The sequence below is a fragment of the Balaenoptera physalus genome (assembly GCF_965194825.1).
Source record: "Balaenoptera physalus genome assembly, chromosome: 21".
Taxonomy (NCBI): Eukaryota; Metazoa; Chordata; class Mammalia; order Artiodactyla; family Balaenopteridae; genus Balaenoptera; species Balaenoptera physalus.
The window spans coordinates 9,152,728-9,173,478 of NC_138902.1; the positions used below are offsets into that span (position 1 = coordinate 9,152,728).

Sequence of the window (20,751 nt, forward strand, 5' to 3'; positions counted from 1 at the left end):
TGGTGCTGGGAAAACTGCACAGCTACATGTAAAAGAATGAAATTAGAACACTCCCTAATACCATACACAAAAATAAACTCAAAATGGATTAGAGACCTAAATGTAAGACCAGACACTATAAAACTCTTTGAGGAAAACATAGGAAGAACACTCTTTGACATAAATCACAGCAAGATATTTTTTGATCCACCTCCTAGAGTAACGGAAATGAAAACAAAAATAAACAAATGGGACCTAATGAACTTAAAACCTTTTGCAAAGCAAACTACAAACAAGACGAAAAGACAACCCTCAGAATGGGAAAAAATATTTGCAAACGAATCAACGGACAAAGGATTAATCTCCAAAATATATAAACAGCTCATGCAGCTCAATATTAAAAAAACAACTCCATCCAAAAGTGGGCAGAAGACCTAAATAGACATTTCTCCAAAGAAGACATACAGATGGTCAAGAAGCACATGAAAAGCTGCTCAACATCACTAATTATTAGAGAAATGCAAATCAAAACTACAATGAGGGGCTTCCCTGGTGGTGCAGTGGTTAAGAGTCTGTCTGCCGATGCAGGGGACACGGGTTCGAGCCCTGGTCTGGGAAGATCCCACATGCTGCGGAGCAACTAAGCCCGTGAGCCACAACTACTGAGCCTGCGCGTCTGGAGCCTGTGCTCCACAACAAGAGAGTCCGCGATAATGAGAGGCCCGCGCACCGCGATGAAGAGTGGCCCCCGCTCGCCACAACTAGAGAAAGCCCTCGCACAGAAACGAAGACCCAACACAGCCAAAAATACATAAATAAATAAATAAAATTTTAAAAAAAACAAAAAAACAAATAAAACTACAATGAGGTATCACCTCACACCAGTTAGAATGGGCATTATCAGAAAATCTACAAAGAACAAATGCTGAGAGGGTGTGTAGAAAAGGGAACCCTCCTGCACTGTTGATGGGAATGTAAATTGATACGGCCACTATGGAGAACAGTATGGAGGTTCCTTAAAAAACTAAAAATAGAACTACCATAGGACCCAGCAATCCCACTACTGGGCATATACCCAGAGAAAACCATAATTCAAAAAGACACATGCACCCCAATGTTCATTTCAGCACTGTTTACAATAGCCAGGTCATGGAAGCAACCTAAGTGCCCATCAACAGACGAATGGATAAAGAAGATGTGGTACATATATCCGATGGAATATTATTCAGCCATAAAAAGGAATGAAATTGGGTCATTTGTAGAGATGTGGATGGATCTAGAGACTGTCATACAGAGTGAAGTAAGTCAGAAAGAGAAAAACAAATACCGCATATTAACGCATATTTGTGGGACCTAGAAAAATGGTACAGATGAACCGGTTTGCAAGGCAGAAATTGAGACACAGATGTAGAGAACAAATGTATGGACACCAAGGGGGGAAAGTGGCGGGAGGTGGGGGTGGTGGTGTGATGAATTGGGAGATTGGGATTGACATGTATACACCAATATGTATAAAATGGGTAACTAATGAGAACCTGCTGTATAAAAAAGTAAATAAAATTCAAAAAAAAAATAAAATGGTGAGAGTGAGCATCCTTGTCTTGTTCCTGATCTTAGAGGAAATGCTTTCAGTTTTTCATCGTTGAGAATGACGTTAGCTGTGGGTTTGTCATATACGGCCTTTATTATGTTGAGGTATGTTCCCTCTGTGCCTTCCTTCTGGAGAGTTTTAATCATAAATGAATGTTTAATTTTGTCAAAAGCTTTTTCTGCCTCTATTGAGATGATCATATGGTTTTTATTTTTCAATTTGTTAATGTGGTGTATCATACTGATTGATTTGCAGATATTGAAAAAATCCTTGATCCTTGGCTTAAATCCCACTTGATCATGGTTTATGATCCTTTTAGTGTATTCTTGGATTTGGTTTGCTAGTATTTTGTTGAGGATTTTTGCATCTATGTTCATCAGTTATATTGGCCTGTAATTTTCTTTTTTGGTGGTATCTTTGTCTGGTTTTGGTATCAGGGTGATGGTGGCCTCATAGAATGAATTCAGAAATGTTCTTTCCTCTGCAATTTTTGGGAATAGTTTCAGAAGGATGGGTGTTAACTCTTCTCTAAATTTTTGATAGAATTTGCCTGTGAAGTCATCTGGTCCTGGACTTTTGTTTGTTGGGAGTTTTTTAATTACAGATTCAATTTCAGTAGGTGTAATTGGTCTGTTCATGTATTCTGTTTCTTCCTGGTTCAGTCTCGGGAGATTGTACCTTTCTAAGAAGTTGTCCATTTCTTCTAGGTTGCCCTTTTGATTGGCATATAGTTGCTCATAGTAGTCTCTTATGATCCTTTGTATTTCTGTGGTATTATTTGTAACTTCTCCTCTTTCATTTCTAATTTTATTGATTTGGGCCCTCTCCCTTTCTTTCTTGATGAGCCTGTCTAGAGGTTTATCAATTTTGTTTATCTTCTCAAAGAACTAGCTTTTAGTTTCATTGATGTTTTCTATTGTTTTCTTCATCTCTATTTTATTAATTTCTGCTCTGATCTTTATGATTTCCTTCCTTCTACTAACTTTGGGTTTTGTTTGTTTTCCTTTCTCTAGTTTCTTTAGGTGTAAGGTCAGGTTGTTTATTTGAGGTTTTTCTTGTTTCCTGAGGTAAGATTGTATTGCTGTAAACTTCCATCTTAGAACTGCTTTTGCTGTGTCCCACAGGCTTTGGATCATCGTGTTTTCATTTTATCTCTAGGTAGTTTTTAATTTCCTGTTTGATTTCTTCAGTGGTCCATTGGTTGTTTAGTAGTGTATTGTTTAGCCTCCATGTGTTTGTGCTTTTTGCAGTTTTTTTTTTTTCTGGTAGTTGATTTCTAATCTTAGAGTGTTGTGGTCAGAAGCTTGATATGATTTCAGTTTTCTTCAATTTACCAAAAATTGCTTTGTGGCCCAGCATATGATCTATCCTGGCGAACGTTCCGTGTGCACTTGAAAAGAACGTGTATTCTGCTGCTTTCACATGAAATGCTCTAAAAATGTCAATTAAGTCCATCTGGTCTAATGTGTCATTTAATGCCTGTGTTTCCTTATTGATTTTCTGTCTGGATGATCTGTCCATTGATGTAAGTGGGGTGTTAAAGTCCCCCACTATTATTGTGTTAGTGTAGCATTTGCCTTATATATTGAGATGCTCCTGTTTTGGGTGCATATATATTTACAATTGTTTTATCTTCTTCTTGGATGATCCCTTGATCATTATGTAGTGTCCTTGTCTCTTGTAACAATCTTTAAAGTCTATTTTATCTGATATAAGTATTGCTACTCCTGCTTTCTTTTGATTTCCATTTGCATGGAATACCTTTTTCTATCCCCTCACTTTCAGTCTGTATATGTCTCTAGATCTGAAGTGGGTCTCTTGTAGACAGCATATTCATCTCTTGTTTTTATATCGATTCAGCCAGTCTATGTCTTTTGGTTGGAGCATTTAATCCATTTACATTTAAGGTAATTACTGATATGTATGTTCCTATTGCCATTTTCTTAATTGTTTTGGGTTATTTTTGTAGGTCTTTTTTCTTCCCTTCCTCTTTTGTTCTCTTCTTTTGTGGTTTGATGACCATCTTTAGTGTTGTGTTTGGGTTGCTTTTTCTTTTTTGTGTGTATATCTGTTGTAGTTTTTTGGTTTGCATTTCCCATGAGGTTTTGATACAGCAGTCTATATATATACAAGATTGTTTTAAGTTGCTTGTCTCTTAATTTCAAATGCAATTCCCATTTACTGCATTTGTACTCTCCTCTTCTCACGGTGGCCGGTTTTGATATCATATTTGTGTGTGGATGACTTCCTACCTTTACTGTATGTTTTGGTGAGCATTCCCATTTCACAATTTTCTTGTTTCTAGTTATGACATTTTCTTTCCTGCTTAAAGAAATTCCTTTAGCATTTGTCGTAAAGCTGCTTTCATGGTGCTGAATTCTTTTAGCTTTTGCTTGTATGTAAAGCTTTTGATTTCTCTGTCGAATCTGAATGACAGCCTTGCTGTGTACAGTGTTTTTGGTTGTAGGTTTTTCCATTTCACCACTTTAAATATATTGTGCTATTCCCTTCTGGCCTGCAGTTTCTGCTGAAAAATCAGCTGATAGTCATATGGGATTCCCCTTTGTTATCTGTTGTTTTTCCCTTGTTGCTTTTAAAATTAATATTTTCTCTGTCTTTAATTTTTGTCAATTTGATTACTATGTGTCTTGGCATGTTCCTCCTGGGGTTAATCTTGTATGAGATGCTCTGTGCTTCCTGGCCTTGGGTGACTGTTTCCATTCCCATGTTAGGGAAGTTTTCAGCTGTTATCTCTTAAAATATTTTTCATGCCCTTTCTCTCTCTTTTCTCCTTCCTGTATAATGCGAATGTTGGTGTATTTGATGTTGTCCCAGAGGTCTCTTAAACTGTCCTTGTTTCTTTTCATTCTTTTCTCTTTATTTTGTTCTGCAGCAGTGATTTCCACTACTCTGTTTTCCAGCTCACTGATCCGTTCTTCTGCCTCATTTATTCTGCTATTGATTCCTTCTAGTGTATTTTTCATTTCAGTTATTGTATTCTTCAACTCTGTTGGCCTGTTCTTTATATCTTCTCTTTGTTAAAGACTTCTTGTAACTTCTCACTCTCTGCATCCATTCTTTTCCTGTGTTCTTGGATCATCTTTAGGACCATTACTCTGAACCCTTTCTCGGGTAGATTGCCTATCTCCACGTTACTTAGTTGTTCTTCTGGTGTTTTATGTTGTTCCTTCATCTCTAATGTATTCCTTTGCTGTCTCATTTTGTTTACATTTCTGTTTGCATTTTTATTTATGTGGTAGGTTAGTTACATTTCTTGACCTTGGAGAGGTGGCCCTCTGTAGGAGATGTCCTATGTGTCCCAGCAGTACACTCCCCTCTCATCACCCAAGGGCCAGGGACCAGCTGGTCCAAGAGTAGGTTCTGATCTGCGTTTGTGGACTCAGTTCTGCAGACTCCAGGATCATAGTTTTCTTGCTTCTGGTATCTGCCCCCTGGCGGATGAGGCTGGTGTAGCAGCTCGTGCAGCCTTCCTGGTGGGAAGGGCTGGTGCCTGCCCACTGGTGGGTGGAGCTTGGTCTTGGCCCTCTAGTGGGCAGGGCCATGTCTAGAGGTAGCTGTGGGCTCAGGAAATCTTTAGGCAGCCTGTCTGTTGATGGGTGGGGCTGTTTACCCCTCCTGTTGGTTTGGCCTGAGGCATCCCAGCACTGGAGCCATAGGCTGTTGGGTAGGGCCAGGTCTTGGTGCTAATGAGCCAAGCAAAATGTCTGCCTCCAGCAAGAAGAGTTCACACAGGTGAACACTCCCTGATATGTTCGCCACCAGTTTTCATGACCCCAGAGAGAGCCACAGGCGCCCCCTCCCACCTCCCCAGGAGAACCTCCAGGACCAGCAGGTAGGTCTGGCCCAGGCTCCTGTGAAGTCACTGCTTTTGCCCCGAGTTCTGGTGCATGCAGGACCTTGTGTGTGCCAAGAGTGGAGTCTTTGTTTTCCCCAGTCCTGTGGAGCTCCTACAGTCAAGCCCAACTGGCCTTTGAAGCCAAATGCTCTGGGGGCTCCCCCTCCCAATGCTGGACCCCCCCCCCCAGGCTGGGGAGCTTGATATGGGGCTCAGAGCTCTCACTCCTGTGGGAGAACTTTTTAAAAAATATTTACTTATTTATTTGGTTGCATTGGGTCTTAGCTGCAGCTTGCGGGCTCCTTAGTTGTGGCACATGAACCCTTAGTTGTGGCATGCATGTGGGATCTGGTTCCCTGACCAGGGATCAAACCTGGGCCCCCTGCATTGGGAGCATGGTGTCCTAACCACTGTGCCACCAGGGAAGTCCCCTGTGGGAGAACTTCTGCAATATAATTATTGTCCAGTTTGTGGTTCGCCCACCTGGGTGGTATGGGATTTGATTATATTGCAAGTGCACCCCTCCTACTGTCTCACTGTGGTTTCTTCATGTCTTTGGATGGAGAACATCTGTTTTTGGTAGGTTCCAGTCTTTTACTTTGATGGTTGTTCAGCAGTTGTGATTTTGGTGTGCTCATGAGAGGAGGTGAGCTCAAAGTCCTTCTACCTCACCGTCTTTTCTTTCCTATTGATTTTTAAAAAATTAATATTATTTTTTTTTGGTGCATTGGGTCTCTGTTGCTGTGCACGGCTTTCTCTGGTTGCGGCGAGCAGGGGCTACTCTTCATTGTGGTGCACGTGTTTCTCATTGCGGTGGCTTCTCTTGTTGCAGTTTCCCATCGATTTTAATAAATCTATAAAAGGGTCTTATATAGAAAAGATTTCTAAAATTTTTGTGCACAGTAATGAAACCATGCCCCACAGGGCTGACAGAGACTGGCGACTAACGGAAGTTCCCGAGCCTCTCTCACAGAACAGCAGCAAAGGGAACAGCTTAAAAACCCCTGTGGCCTGCTTTCACTGAGCAAGCTCACTTTGGTTATTTTTCTTTTCTTCCTCTTTAAATGCATGCCTCCCAGCCTCCCATAGCCCAGGAACTTGTAATCAGCTCCTGCCTGATGTGAGCTGGCTAGGACCGGTTGGGACCACTGCTCCTGAAACTGGGTCTTGGGGGTTCCCATGAACGGCCTCTGCCACCAGAAGTCTCCACCCTCAGATGGTGTTCGCTGCCTCCACTGTGAACGTGCAGATGCACGAGCCCAGATGCCCCGGCACAGAATACCCACCGCCTCATCTGTCCCCACTCCTGAGACCACCTTGCTCACAACACACATACCCCAAGCCCCTTGCTTTCGGGCAGGCGGACCTGAGACTCGTTCTCCTGTCTCTTCGCTTGGCTGCCTTAGGAATAAAGTCTTTCTCAGCTGCAAACCTTGGCCTCTCAGCGTTTGGCTTGCTGCATGTTGGGCCAATGGGCCTGGTTCACTAACAGTAACTGAACAACTTCTTAGCTCTTTCATTCTTACATCCCCCCAGAAACAACTGTTCATGTGATGCTTACCTGATATATTTCAGGAACAGCAAAAGAAATGAACCTGACCCCTGACCCCAGTGTTGTGCTTAGAAGTGCGAGGCCCCATCCCAAGTGTGTCACGTCACTGTCTTTACAGCCAGCTGGGAGGGAAGGGCCAGTGCCTGTATTTCCCATGACAAGCTTGAAGGACATGAACCTGCCTCTGGTACGTGGCAAGTAAAGGGCTGGGCAGAACCAGGCCAGAGGCCAGGCTGTCTGGCTCAGGGCACCCAGGTGACAGCAGCCGACGGGCAGCGGAGGCGCCCTCCACAGGCCACTGGGCAGGACCCCCACCCCTGGCCCCCCACGGCGCCTTCAGTGGAAGTTCACTCAAGTTCATCCTGGCACAAAGGTTTTTGGTGTTAAAACTTCCCGAAGGAAAAGGTCTAGCATTATGTTGGTATGTGATATTCACCAAAACCTAACTATGGAAAAGAAAATCTGGAGCACATGGAAGGAAATGCCTTTTTAAGTAAAGTACATTCTTGTTCAGAAACTCTAAGAATTAAAAATAAAATTTAAAAAAACCCCACAAATTTAGGATGATTTTATTTACAAAACAGGTTCTTTTGTTTTACAAAAATTACAAAATATGACAAAAATAGTAATAGCTTCTTGGACTGTTGGGAACTACTTCTAAGCGACCAATGAGTTAAAACACCGCTGGTCTTCTCCTTTTGAAGAGCGACGACGGCAGCGCTCATCCGCGCTTTGTGTCTCCCCCGAGCCCCGCGGCTGTGGGCTGCCTCTGGCGGGAGGGCCGGTCAGGCCAGCGTCTGGAGCAGCAGGATCTTCTCGTTGACGCAGAACCTGTGCAGCACCAGCATCAAGTTCTCCCCACAGCGGGACACCTGGCGCTCCATGGCCAGGCGGAAGTCCTCCTTCACGCCCTTGGTGATGCCCCGGGTGACCGTGTGGTGCCTGGGGCGGCGACAGGGAAACAAACGGACGCCACAGTTAGCACGGCAGCACAGGTCAGTGACTCTGGGGCAGGAGAACGGGCTGCCTCAAATCTAGCGAAAAGTTTAAAAAAGAAAAAAGCCCCAACCAAACAGCCTCCACTGCCCGTTCCTCTTCAGAAAGACTTAAAGCCGGAGAGCCGTCTTCCCCACTCAGGAAAAGGCTATTCTAAACATCGCGTGTTTGGCGAGATGCTGCCTGCTTGGCTTCTAACTTCTGCAGCCCTGACGCTGTGCTTCCCGCTGTGACTCACGCACAGTTCAGTTACTTGGGGCTGACGGAGTCTGGACCACCCCGGCCACACCGTTCGGGTCCCGCCAGGCCAGCTGAGCGCAGAGGCAGCAGCGGGCAGGAGGATGCCTGAGCGAGCGTGGCCATGGTCGCGGCCCCCGGCCGGTGCCCCGTGACAGGCTCAGGAAGGCTCGGCTGCCGCACAGCACCGGGCCACAAGCGTGCCTCTCTCCCTGCGATGCCGGGACGGGACAGCTCCTCCAGGTCTGTTTGCGAAGAAGCAGGAGGAGCTGGGGCCCCAAGACAAGAGTCCGGCACCAGCGGGGAGAGAGAAGCAGAGTCGCTGATGAAGAGCTTCCTGAGGGCCTGCTGGGCCGGGCCGGCGGGAGCACAGGTGCGTCCTTCACGACGCCCTGGAGGGTGGGCTCCAGAGAAGGAAATTACAGAGGAACCCCCAGGAAACTCCAAACACCAAAATGAAGGAAGCAAAAGAAAAACCTAGCAAAATTCAATGGGTTCAATCAAAAGGAAAGGCGTTTTAACTACCAGTCAGTAACTGGGTAGATTTAGACAAACAAAAGCCACCTCCATCCCCCACTCCCACTGCCTAACTTCCCTAAGACACAGTCACAGGAATTTAAAATTACATTTTTAGGTACTGGCCAAGATTAAACTGTTGAAACCACTCTAAAATGTTTCTGTTTTTAAAACTTGAATTATATAAAATAAGTACAACGGAAGTCAGAAAGTTGCAATGTAACAGAAGGAAAAAGAAAACCAGAACAGGCTTTGTTAGAAGGGTAAGATATTACAGGACACCCTACAACGCCCGTGGACAGTTTACAGAACCACAGTGAGACAGCACAGCCCGTTCTCTGTGGACGTCTCTAATCAGGTCCGGCTGGTGACTCAGAAGTAAGTACACAGTGTCAGTGAGCCCCGCTGGGAGCTCATGCAGCCCCTTTATGCTGCCCTGAGATACTGCTCTTGGGGGACCCAGACTGCAACCCCAAATGGGAGCCCTCCCTCTGACCCACTGAAAGACACTGGTATTTGCAGACACCGAGCTAAAGGGCACGGATGGCTCCAAGCACACGCTCCCCTTAATACTAGTAAAAATGCAATAAAATGCTGTGTCCTGCTGGTCACAGGCCAAAGGTGTTGTTTCCATACATGAAGAGCGGTACAACTCAACTGTATTTCTATCAGAGTCTTTATCCCTCTGGCAAGTTCGGATGAAGAAGAGGACGAATTAGCTTTTGTGGTTTAAGACCAGGATAAGTCAACTAGTAAATGTAGCATTCTAGCCTACCAAATATTTTCAATCCGGAAAGGTAAGGTCGGAAAAAAACAGTACCAGTGGCAGGAAGATACTGTGCTTATGCCCATTTAGACCAAGACCTCAACACTGGCCACTAATACGAAAATCTGGGAATAAAAATTTACTTAGAATAAGTTTCAGCATCCTTAAATATTTAGGACCGAATGCCTTATGTTTTACCAAAAGAGAATCATAATTTAGTGCCTAATGTAATGTGCACTTAGTCTTACACAGTTTTATGTAACGTTCACTTATTTCCAGATCCATAATGATTTTTAAATTGAACACAAAAACACTGGCAACTTATGGAAAAAAATAAGAAATGTTACAATATTACAACCAGATGGTTTGCCAAGGAATGCAGAACAAATTAAAAAATTAAATAAAGCATGAAAAAGAGCACTGAGGAACAAAGAGCTGAAAACCATGGGCAGTAAAACATGTCGACAAACAGTACACTATGAGCAGGTGTGTCCACTTGGTACCTGTCAGCAGTCTGTATGCTGGGCTGAAGCACAGGTAAGAATTCCTGCTGCAGTAACCCCATGGGAGGGCTAGAAGGCCTTTAAAAAACAGCAAACAGCGGCATTCAAACACCCACACCGACTCAGCCTGCACTTAAAAACAACACTCCAGAGAAAAGGCATGAGACGGGGGGCAGGCTGCACAGAACCGCCAGCCTCAGGCCTCGGGCAGCTGTTTCGGGAGGACAGAGGCTACCAGTCCCCCCCGCTGCACGGCTGTGGCCCACGTGGGTCCCCAGGCCTCTCGGCTGCCGGTCCCCGGCTCAGCCCGCTGAGATCTGGCATGAAAAGCAAGCGCCAGGGGAGAGGACGGGGAGATGCCATGGAACGGCCGTGGAGAGAGTCTCAGATCCAGCGCCTCTGCTCTCCACGCTTGCCACGTCCATGCCGATCCCAGAAAGACACCCGTGACTTTTTAGAACCATCTTTGATGGGACTGAAGCCCCAGACTGAAGAGGCCCTTTCAAGAGGACTGGAGAGGCTGGCAATGTTTTTGACAAAGAAAGGTTGAGTTTAAATTTCAAAAAGTATCGAGAAAAGGCAGAGATGGGGGAAAACAAGAGTCCGGGCCATGGCTTTGCGGGATTCTGTAACAACAGAAATAAGTACACTCGCCAGGTGATCACCTCTGAGAGCGTCATCATGCACCCAGTTTGGGGCACACGCAGGACATGGGTTTCTGTGTCACCCAGGGTACTGCAAGCATCAGCACAGAAGCATTTCTCGACTCCAAAATACATGAGAGCAGCACGTGTAGGTAAGAATCAGAGCTCGTCCCTCCTGGCGGTCAGGCCCCCGTGCCCTCGGCGCTGGTACCGTACCTGCTGCAGCCCAGACGCCACAGCCAGGACGGACTCACAGCCTCACCCGAAGGAAGGCTGGACTCTGCTCCCTGCACCTCTGCGCTCGGCTGGAGGGCCCCCCAGAAGGTCCACAATGGCTTCAGACAATTTGTTTGCGACCCAAAGGGAAAAGGAATGTGACAGTTTTACTCAAGATCCCGACCATACCTCAACTGTCTCAGGCGGCCCGCTTCTCCGCAGTAGTTTCTCATCAGAAATTTGAAAGGCAGGTTTCAAATGAACCCCGAGGCTCACACTGTCAGCTCACTAAGCAACAGCCCCTAGTCCTGCTTCCAAACTGATGGAACAGCAGGTTTCCTAAGAGACTTAATGGTCTTCTACAGGGAGTTAGAAGAAATTAAGGGTTTCTTTAACTAAGGACACCGTCTGGGTGTCCAACAGCCCTCGCCTCCACTCCTCGTCCGAGGGCTTGTCTGCATGTTCCCGTGTCACTGTGCAGCTCAGAAAAACTGGCTGGAGAAGACAGGTTCAGTAGAATGAAGTCTGAGACTCAACCACTGATTTTCTGACAGCCTCGTCTCTCACATTCACAGCTAAGCATTACCTAGTGTGAGGATTATTAAACTTAGGTTTAACCTAAGTAAACGGAGTTGATTCTACTGAGGTTGTCTCCATATTATGACAATTTGTATGGTGAGCATTAATGGGAATTAAAGAAAAAGCTATTAAAGGTATGTTTGTGTGTCCAGCCTCAAAACCTGGAAATTACAACATAAAAGGGGTTACCTAGGCTTCCGTGTCAAAAAGCCAGCTTTACTCTCAAGCACGGTGAAGAATATTTTGAGTCATGCAATTATTTTCCCCACGTTCTAGGGGAGCTACCGGCGTGGGAAGATGAGCGTGTCTGGTCCCCCGCCTGAGCCAGCTAACGTACAAAGGTCTTGCGCTTTCACGTCAAATGCTCAGAATCTTTAGTAACGTTTGCAAGGTGAAGGACAAGCACCCCACCTTCCCATTCCTGACAGGACACTGTGCCACCTGGATGTGCCAGCCCCGAGCCTACGGGAGTCCAGAGGGACACCTCTTACTTCCCTCTCGACAACACTCCCCGAAGACAGAACGAGATGCGGATTTTGGCTTTCCACTGAAAACTCGTCCCTTTCACAAGTGAGTGAAAAAGGAGAATCTGTCAGCCTCAGCAACACTTTCTTCTCACTCGGGGTTCGGTCTCCTGCAGTGACTCTGATCCTGACCCACACACGCTGAACGTGCAGGACGCAGAGGAGGAAGTATGGACATCACACTACGCGAGGCGTCTGCAGCACAGAGGATGTACTGTCCAAACTGCAATGAAGACTGAAGGGCAGAAGCAAGGGCATTTAAAAATCATAAATGGTCACTGACTTCATCCAGGAGTGGGGAGTGCCAAGACCAAGCCCCACCCTGCTGAGTGGGCAGGTGCTCAGCAGGGCTTCAGTCAACACTGAGGCCCAAGTACAGTGTGGAAGTTAGGTCTGCAGTTTTTCCCAGTCCGGCTCAACTTTAGTTAAGCATGGCTTTTCTTAATTAAAAGCACCCTACTTCTAATCAGAAATTATAGGATCAGTCTGTAAGTTTTGGAACGGAAAAGATACCATGAATAAGACTTTCGTCTAGTGAAGTTAAGTATCAAAAGTGACGGAACTACCCCAATTTAAACAATGTTTTATCAGAAATGTAGGTAAGGAAATGCCAAGTCTTTCAAAAGGATTCCCGGAATCAAATCTACTCTCCAAAACAGAGACCAGGTTTGGATTCCTTTCTAATGACTGTTTGAAAGCCACAGACATTTACAAATATTTCCTACAAGCACACGAAGGCGGGCACTCAGCACGGAGAGCAGGAGACGGTGCCCTTACTTGATCAGCATTCCTTGATTGGGTAGTAGTTCCAGGTGGATCTTCCCACCTTCCTGAGTTCTCAGGTAGGCGAACTCCTCCAGCATGTCGATATCTGAGGCCAGATTCAGGGAACCACGTGAGAAAGCCTGGAGCCCTGCTCTCCTGGAGGAGGAGACGGGCTCGCAGCCACGGAGTGCCCTGCCCACGGCGACCGCACCAGCAACCCAGCGCTGCCTGAGTCCAAACGCAGCGGTCCCTATGCCAGCCCAGCGCCCTCACGGAGAGAAACACGTTTCTCAGGTAGCTGACTGAGCAGAGCCTATAGGGTCCCAAGAGCAGCATCTTTTCTTTTCTTAGTAAGAAATGAAAGAGGCGGAAGAGGTGCTATACACACCGCCCCCCTCCCCCCGCCCAAAGGTTAAGAAATGCTGCTCTAGGCACCTGGACAGGGACATCAGACGCCTTGCGACTCAAAAATAATGTATTAAGAGAAGCAATGAAGTATGAACGCCAGACCTTTCCCTAACCAACAGGAGGAAATACAACGCTCCCCATCACGAAAGCCAGTGCTGGGTGGAGCAGCTTCTCTGGCGGGTGCCCCGCGGGCCTGTGACGGCTGCTGTTGTAACCCCAGACCCCAGGGGCCCTGTTCCCAGAGGAAGGCCAACGGAGAATCACAGTCTACGGCCCCAGCAGTCACTCGGGGCCTGCAGGCCCTTACTTCAGGCACCTTGGGTACCTTCCTAAGAAGCCACTTGAAGTGGAAAATGCAACAGGGCTGTCCACATTCCTGATTCCTCTTTGAAGCCGTTCATGACTTTCACAAAACCAGCTGCCACAATCCCATTTTAAGTCACCATTCCTTCTCCTTTTCCCCCAAATCACCAAAACCATTATTCCTACCCCAAATGGTTCGTTCATTTTTGTACCAAGCATTTCTTCTGCTCAAACAAGAAAAAGGATACTTGTAACATAATTGAAAAAATTCTCATATTGGAAGTTTCCTTGCTGGCAAATCTTATTGACGGCTTTCAGGAAAAGGGTCTCTCCCCGCGGCCACTCCTGCTGAAGCAGCACGATCACGTGCCCCAGAGCCATGTCGTCTCTGCTGTCTGTGAAGGCTCTCAGCTGCAGGACACAGAGGGGAGGGAGTCACGGGGTGATCTCACACACACCCGATACCACTTCCCCCAAAATGCTGTTACAGGGAAGTGCGTGACTAAGGTCACCAGTCAGAAGGGACAGCAGAAGTCAAGCCTGCCTGGCAAATGTCACCGCTGCCGGCGAGGAGGGGCCCGATCTCAGAACCCGGCCCCCCGGCACCCTCGTGAGCCTCCTGGCGGGAGCGGGACACGCCGGGTGGGCCCGAGGCTCTGAGCGCGGGGATGAGGGCGCGAGGAAGGTGAGCGGTCTGGGCAACAGAGGAGAATCTGGGGACTTCTTTTAAGGGGCCAGGGGGGGATGGAGGGCGGGCGAGAGGCCCCCTTAGACAGGAGGGTCTGAGGAGACCGTGGGACTGGGGAGAAAGGCTGGCGGGAGCCACAGGAAGGAGGACGCAGGGGTGTGAAGTGAGAAGCCATCAAAGGGCTTCTGGTTCTAAACCGGCAGCTGTGCCTGAAGTCACTTCAAATTGTTTCTGTCGCCTCAGTGCTTCAGATCAAGAGTCAGGATTGGGAATTACCGCCCTGAAGGGGAGACCGGATACTGCTGCCCGCTGCTCCTGAGCCTTCGTAGACAATTCAGCCTGGCCGCCCCAGGCCTCCGCTCCCCACAGCCCGGTCCTCAGACTTCCCTGGCTCTGCTGGGCCTCTGCACGCGCTCGTGCTCACGCCCTACGCCTGTGATAATGAACTCACATCCCCCCATGAGCCCAACAGCACTTGTGCTCCCTTCTTCTGTAGCTAATATATCCTCACTCGCAGGCTAATTCATACAATATTTACTGGACACTATCACAGGCGAGGTTATTTGCGTATCCACCCCACTATTACCTGTAAATTATCTGTCCCACTGTTACCGTAAACCTCTCGAGGATGGGGATTAGTTCCTACTCATCTTTGCCTAGTGCGGTCGATATTTAATAAATATTTGTTAATTCCTTGCCCATGTGCTTTCCTCACTACACCAACCTGTTTTCAAAGGACTAAACTAACATTTGTGCCTAAGGCTCTCAATTCATGTCATTCCAGATCATCACAACAATCTTGCAAATTAATTTCCTTTACACTAATCAATGTGAAGCTTACCTTAAAACAAGCTAACATTAAGTGCAGGCAATAGGGCATGATAGCCTTGCTGGTACAAGGCAGAAGCTTCAGGTCTGAACCTAAGAAAAGTCCACAATATACTTGTTAGTAGCAAAGAAAAGAGCTTTGAGAAGCAAATGTTTAAAGTGCTTTCCTTAAAAGGAAAACGATAAGCAACAATCACATGGTCTCAACACAGTTAAATCACAATTACACTGAGTGAAGGTGAAACTGGTTTTTCAATCGTCTCTGGATTTCATTTCTCAATCTAAATTTCTAAAGTTGCTTAAATACTTATTATTATGAAACATTTGAAACACACAGAAGATGACAGAGATTACTACAAACACCAGAGTGCTCACCACTCAGCTGTATAAAATGCTGACATCTGCTTTAGTTTTACATTTTAATGTAAAGCACCGCGAGCTCAGTTCTCCTCTTCTGATGCCACCCCTGCCTCCCTCCTGAGAGAAGACTGCTATTCTGAATGGGGGTTCATCATTCCTATGCACACTGCCTGCTTTTAACACAGGAATCTATATTCACGCACCACAGAGAAACGTTTCGCGTGTTTTCATTCTACTATATAAATGGTGTCATAGCGTACGTATCTTTCTGCAGATTGTTTTTGGTACTAATATCTGTGGCTCTGGCTCATTGGTTTTCTGCGTTACGTAGTGCTCTGTTGGTTACATTGACCACAACTGATTTATCCATTCTTTTATGGTGAACACTGAGATTTCCAATTTTTCACTATTACCAACAATGCTGAAATAAACATTCTTACATATATTTTCTTGTGCACTTGTGGAAAAAACTTTAAGCAATGGTTGTTTTTCAAACCAAGACCATAGTCCTTTCCTTTATGCTGTGTGCTCTTTCTATCCTAAATCCTTCTCTACCCAAGAGGCAAGAAGTAGCAAGAAATAAATACGCTTTTCACGTAGGGAACCTGTGCACATGCACTTACACATTTCATACAGCTGGCTCCTGAGCAACACAGGTCTGAACTGCACGGGTCCACTTATACATGGATTTTTCAGTAAATACAGTTATCTGCATTTTCATCTTACAGATCTCTAAATGAACTAAGTGTGGGGAAAAGTTTGTATTGGATTAGAGATCACAACATGTGGAATCAAAAGAATTGCAGTCTGAGCCCTGATTTTATCCAAACTGTTCCAGCTTCCTGCCCTAGGCTGAGTCATTGGTCAATTCCTGTTTTTGAGGCAGAGAGCAGTACCAGATTTTCGACCGTTGCGGGGAGGGGTGGGTCTGAGCCCCTGGGTTAACTCCTGCATTGTTCAAGGGTCAATTGTGTGTCTAAAACAAAAGGTTCGTGAAATAAAATTTACCCTTTTTAGTGGAGATACATTCATTTTAATAATACTGTTACAGTCTACCTCATTAAAAAAGAAAATTTCTATTGGAAATTCATGACCCAGTAGCTGAGGGCCCAAGTTTGGAGATCACTGATCTAAAGTCTATACCTGGAAGGGGCACATAACCAGGTAGTGAGATGTGCAACTTGGTACTGCTAAACTGCTCTCCAAAGTGACCATATGAATCTATGCGCCTTCCAGAAGCCCGTGGGCGATGCGTATCTTCACGTCCAGACAGTCAATACGGCCACCCTTTACTCTCTGCATCCTGATGGAAAATGATAGCTTATTGTTTTAATCTGAATTTCCTATATTAATAATAGGTGGAGAATCTTTCCAAGTAGTTTATGGCCATTTGGCTTCTGTGAATCTGTTGTTCATATTTTTTGCCTATTTTTCTATGGGGGGTTGGTTATTTGTTTCTTACAGGAGCTCTTTCAAAATTCTGGATACTAATTTTTTGTTGAATATATAAGTATATAAATATATAAATTGTGCTGGACAATTTTCTTGTAGTCTATAGCTTTTCACTGATCATAATATCTTTTGTTGGTATTTTGATTTTAACGTGATCAAATTCACTAATCTTTTATGTCGTGTGCTCTTTGTAGCCTAAATCCTTCTCTAACTAGAAAGCAACAAAGGTCGCCTTCTGTATTTTCTTCTCAAAGTTTAAAAGTTTTAGTTTTAATATTTAAATATTAAAATTTAAAGGGTTCTTGTGTAGTATGAAGGAGGAACCTCTTTTCTGTCGTTTTTATATTTGGATCATCAACTGTAACAGTACCACTATTGGGATACATTCATTCTTCCTCCACTGAACTGTAATGCTACCAGTTTCTTGGTTCTCTATTCTGTTCCTGGGGTCAATCTCTACACCAATGCTACACTTTAAAATTAGTCTTGATGTCTGCTAGGTCAAGTCTTACCCACCTGATCTGTTTGTGTTCCACGGAGGTATTAATTTTTGAAGGGGTCTGGGCTATATCTATTTTTTTCAACCTTTGGTTGTGGAAAATCCCAAACATACAAAAAGTAAACAGAATAGTATAATGAACTCCCAATAAGTATCAAAACTGTCAAAAAAAAAAAGCTCTCATGCTTTTGTCTTCTAGAAAGCTTTTAGTGTCCTAAGAAACCTACTACCAGTCTCAAAGAAATTTTCTTCTAAAAAAATGTTATCATTTAGTTTTTCCATTTAGTCTCTGCTCCAGCACAAATTAATTTTTGTGAATAATGCGAGGTAGGAGGTGAGGATCTTTTTTTCTTCTACATGAAGATCCCTTTGTTCCAGCACCATTTGTTGAAAAGGCTTTCCTTTCTCCATTGAACTACTTTGGCGTCTTCATGGAAAATCATTTGACCATACTTATGTGGGTCCATTTCTCGATTCTCCAATCTTATGCCAATACTGTCTGGATAACTGTAGCTTTATATTAAACCCTGCTATCAGGTAGGGTAACTTATCCAATTTTGTTAGTCTTTTTCAAAACTGTTGTAGTATTTCCATATAAATTTTAGAATCAGTTTGTCAACTTCTATTAAAAAAAAAAGTCTGCTGGGATTTTGACTGGGATTGCATTGAATCTACAGAGAGATTTGGGGAGAACTGGTATCCTAACAATATTGAGACTTCTAACCTACAAACATGATTTTGCACATCTTTCATTAAATTTATCCCTAAGTATTTTATGGGTTTTGGTGTTATTCTATTTGGAGATTCCTTGACTTTTCTACATAGCCAAATATGTAGCTGTGAACAAAAACGGTTCTTTTTCAACCTTTCTTTTTCTTGCCTATTGTGTTTGCTAGAATCTCCAGGATGTTGAATTGAGGTGCTGGCAGCAGACACCCCCTGTATTGCTGCTGGTCTTGAGGAAAGCATTCAATATTTCATAGTTAAAAATGATGCTGAGGAAGTTTCCTCCTATCTCTAGTTTACTAAGATTTAAAAAATATCATGAATGATAAATGCAGACATAATTGAATTCTGCCTGCATCTATTAAGACAATCTTATGATTTTTCTCCTTTAATCTGCTAATGTGGTGAACTGCAGTGATTAGTTTTCCTGTGCTTAAACCACCTTTGCATTCCCGGTATACTTGGCCGTTATGTATTACCTTTCTTATATATTACTGTATTTGCTTATACTTTGTTAAGAATTTTGGCATCTATGATCATGATAGACACTGGCCTTTAATGTCCTTCTCTTGTTTGGTTTTGCTATCAGGGTTATGTTGGTCTTAAAAACTGAATTGGTGACAGTTACAGAAAGATAGAGAAGATGAAAAGGCAGAGGGCTATGTACCAGATGAAGGAACAAGAAAAACCCCCAGAAAAACAACTAAATGAAGTGGAGACAGGCAACCGTCCAGAAAAAGAATTCAGAATAATGATAGTGAAGATGATCCAGGACCTCGGAATAAGAATGGAGGCAAAGATTGAGAAGATTCAAGAAATGTTTAGCAAAGACCTAGAAGAATTAAAGAACAAGCAAACAGAGATGAACAATACAATAACTGAAATGAACACTACACTAGAAGGAATCAATAGCAGAATAACTGAGGCAGAAGAACGGATAAGTGACCTGGAAGACAGAATGGTGGAATTCACTGCTGCGGAACAGACTAAAGAAAAAAGAATGAAAAGAAATGAAGACAGCCTAAGGGACCTCTGGGACAACATTAAACGCAACAACATTCACATTATAGGGGTCCCAGAAGGAGAAGAGAGAGAGAAAGGACCAGAGAAAATATTTGAAGAGATTATAGTCGAAAACTTCCCTAACATGGGAAAGGAAATAGCCACCCAAGTCCAGGAAGCACAGAGAGTCCCATACAGAATAAACCCAAGGAGAAACACGCCGAGACACATAGTAATCAAAGTGGCAAAAATTAAAGACAAAGAAAAATTATTGAAAGCAGCAAGGGAAAAATGACAAATAACATACAAGGGAACTCCCATAAGGTTAACAGCTGATTTCTCAGCAGAAACTCTGCAAGCCAGAAGGGAGTGGCATGATATACTTAAAGTGATGAAAGGGAAGAACCTACAACCAAGATTACTCTACCCAGCAAGGATCTCATTTAGATTTGATGGAGAAATCAAAAGCTTTACAGACAAGCAAAAGCTAAGAGAATTCAGCACCACCAAACCAGCTCTACAACAAATGCTAAAGGAACTTCTCTAAGTGGGAAACACAAGAGAAGAAAAGGACCTACAAAAACAAACCCAAAACAATTAAGAAAATGGTCATAGGAACATACATATCGATAATTACCTTAAACGTGAATGGATTAAATGCCCCAACCAAAAGACATAGACTGGCTGAATGGATACAAAAACAAGACCCATATATATGCTGTCTACAAGAGACCCACTTTAGACCTAGGGACACATACAGACTGAAAGTGAGGGGATGGAAAAAGATATTCCATGCAAATGGAAATCAAAAGAAAGCTGGAGTAGCTATACTCATATCAGATAAAATAGACTTTAAAATAAAGAATGTTACAAGAGACAAGGAAGGACACTACATAATGATCCAGGGATCAATCCAAGAAGAAGATATAACAATTATAAATATATATGCACCCAACATAGGATCACCTCAATACGTAAGGCAACTGCTAACAGCTATAAAAGAGGAAATTGACAGTAACACAGTAATAGTGGGGGACTTTAACACCTCACTTACACCAATGGACAGATCATCCAAAATGAAAATAAATAAGGAAACAGAAGCTTTAAATGACACAATAGACCAGATAGATTTAATTGATATATATAGGACATTCCATCCAAAAACAGCAGATTACACGTTCTTCTCAAGTGCGCACGGAACATTCTCCAGGATAGATCACATCTTGGGTCACAAATCAAGCCTCAGTAAATTTAAGAAAATTGAAATCATATCAAGCATCTTTTCTGACCACAACGCTATGAGATTAGAAATGAATTACAAGGAAAAAACTGTAAAAAAGACAAACACATGGAGGCTAAACAACACGTTACTAAATAACCAAGAGATCACTGAAGAAATCAAAGAGGAAATAAAAAAATACCTAGAGACAAATGACAATGAAAACTCGACGACCCAAAACCTATGGGATGCAGCAAAAGCAGTTCTAAGAGGGAAGTTTATAGCTATACAAGCCTACCTAAAGAAACAAGAAAAATCTCAAGTAAACAATCTAACCTTACACCTAAAGAAACTAGAGAAAGAAGAACAAACAAAACCCAAAGTTAGCAGAAGGAAAGAAATCATAAAGATCAGAGCAGAAATAAATGAAATAGAAACAAAGAAAACAATAGCAAAGATCAATAAAACTAAAAGCTGGTTCTTTGAGAAGATAAACAAAATTGATAAACCATTAGCCAGATGCATCAAGAAAAAGAGGGAGA

General features: G+C 43.9%; 1 protein-coding gene across 4 annotated transcripts in view; it reads right to left on the minus strand.

Moving 5' to 3' along the window:
- Positions 1–7,531: 7,531 nt before the first annotated feature.
- Positions 7,532–20,751, minus strand: part of INTS10 (integrator complex subunit 10) — a 42,296-nt gene continuing 29,076 nt past the window's right edge. For 2 of the 4 annotated variants that reach the window (XM_082444229.1, XM_082444231.1), the window contains 5 exons: positions 14,965–15,044; positions 13,684–13,846; positions 12,737–12,830; positions 9,997–10,074; positions 7,532–7,920 (listed from right to left, as the gene is read on the minus strand). In XM_082444229.1, coding sequence (XP_082300355.1) covers positions 7,764–7,920; positions 9,997–10,074; positions 12,737–12,830; positions 13,684–13,846; positions 14,965–15,044 — 572 coding nt within the window. In that variant the 3' untranslated portion in view covers positions 7,532–7,763. The remainder of the gene's footprint in view (positions 7,921–9,996; positions 10,075–12,736; positions 12,831–13,683; positions 13,847–14,964; positions 15,045–20,751) is intronic. The other 2 variants (XM_082444230.1, XM_082444232.1) reach the window with 2 other exon arrangements.